Below are 774 nucleotides of genomic sequence, written 5' to 3'. Positions count from 1 at the left end.
GTTGAGCAAATCGACCCCAGAACTTATTCTTTGTAAGCCTAGTACTTATTCTATCGGTCTCTTTTGCCGAACCACTAAGTGACGGGGACATAAACACACCAGCATCAGTTGTCAAGCAATGCTAGGGGGACAAACATATACACACACATACATATATATATATACGACGGGCTTCTTTCAGTTTCCGTCTACCAAATCCACTTTGGTCGGTCCGAGGCTATAGTAGAAGACACTTGCCCAAGATGCCACGCAGTGGGACTGAACCCAGAACCATGTGGTTGGTAAGCAAGTTACTTACCACACAGCCACTGGCCCTTGTGCTGCTTCTCAAACAATTGCCTTGGCAATTACTCACTTCCGAGCTTGTTTCCTCACCTTTAATTTTTGCATCATTATGTTCATCTACAATTTGCATTCTACCCTGTTAATACTAACTCGTCTTAATTTAATTCAATTTAACAATCATAGTCTTGCCCTTTTTTTTTTGCATATATTATTGAATTTTAATATTTTTCATTTTCAGATAATCATGATTGATGCTGACAACAACTCCTTAACTAAAGAAGAAGTAAAAGGAACACACAAATCTAACAATTAAGACACCTATAATGGTACCAGTGCCATGTCAATAGTATAGTAGTGCACTGGAAATAGTATGTTGTCCAGGTAATATCAGAATGAAAAAAGGGAAACTAAACTTTGCAAGTGGATCAAATCATCTTGATATAACTTATTTTACTCAATGCAAAAATTCTAATTTTTTTTTCTTTTTGT

The 774-nt window shown here is 36.7% G+C and overlaps 1 protein-coding gene across 2 annotated transcripts in view; it reads left to right on the top strand.

Annotated features, from left to right (window-relative positions):
* Window positions 1-766, top strand: part of LOC106883599 (uncharacterized) — a 44,795-nt gene extending 44,029 nt beyond the window's left edge. For both annotated transcript variants that reach the window (XM_052976003.1, XM_052976002.1), the window contains one exon: window positions 524-766. In XM_052976003.1, the coding sequence (XP_052831963.1) occupies window positions 524-598 (75 nt within the window). In that variant the 3' untranslated portion in view covers window positions 599-766. The remainder of the gene's footprint in view (window positions 1-523) is intronic.
* Window positions 767-774: the final 8 nt, after the last annotated feature.

This window comes from Octopus bimaculoides, chromosome 23 (genome assembly GCF_001194135.2).
Source record: "Octopus bimaculoides isolate UCB-OBI-ISO-001 chromosome 23, ASM119413v2, whole genome shotgun sequence".
Classification (NCBI taxonomy): domain Eukaryota; kingdom Metazoa; phylum Mollusca; class Cephalopoda; order Octopoda; family Octopodidae; genus Octopus; species Octopus bimaculoides.
This window is presented reverse-complemented; position numbering and strand designations above follow the sequence as displayed.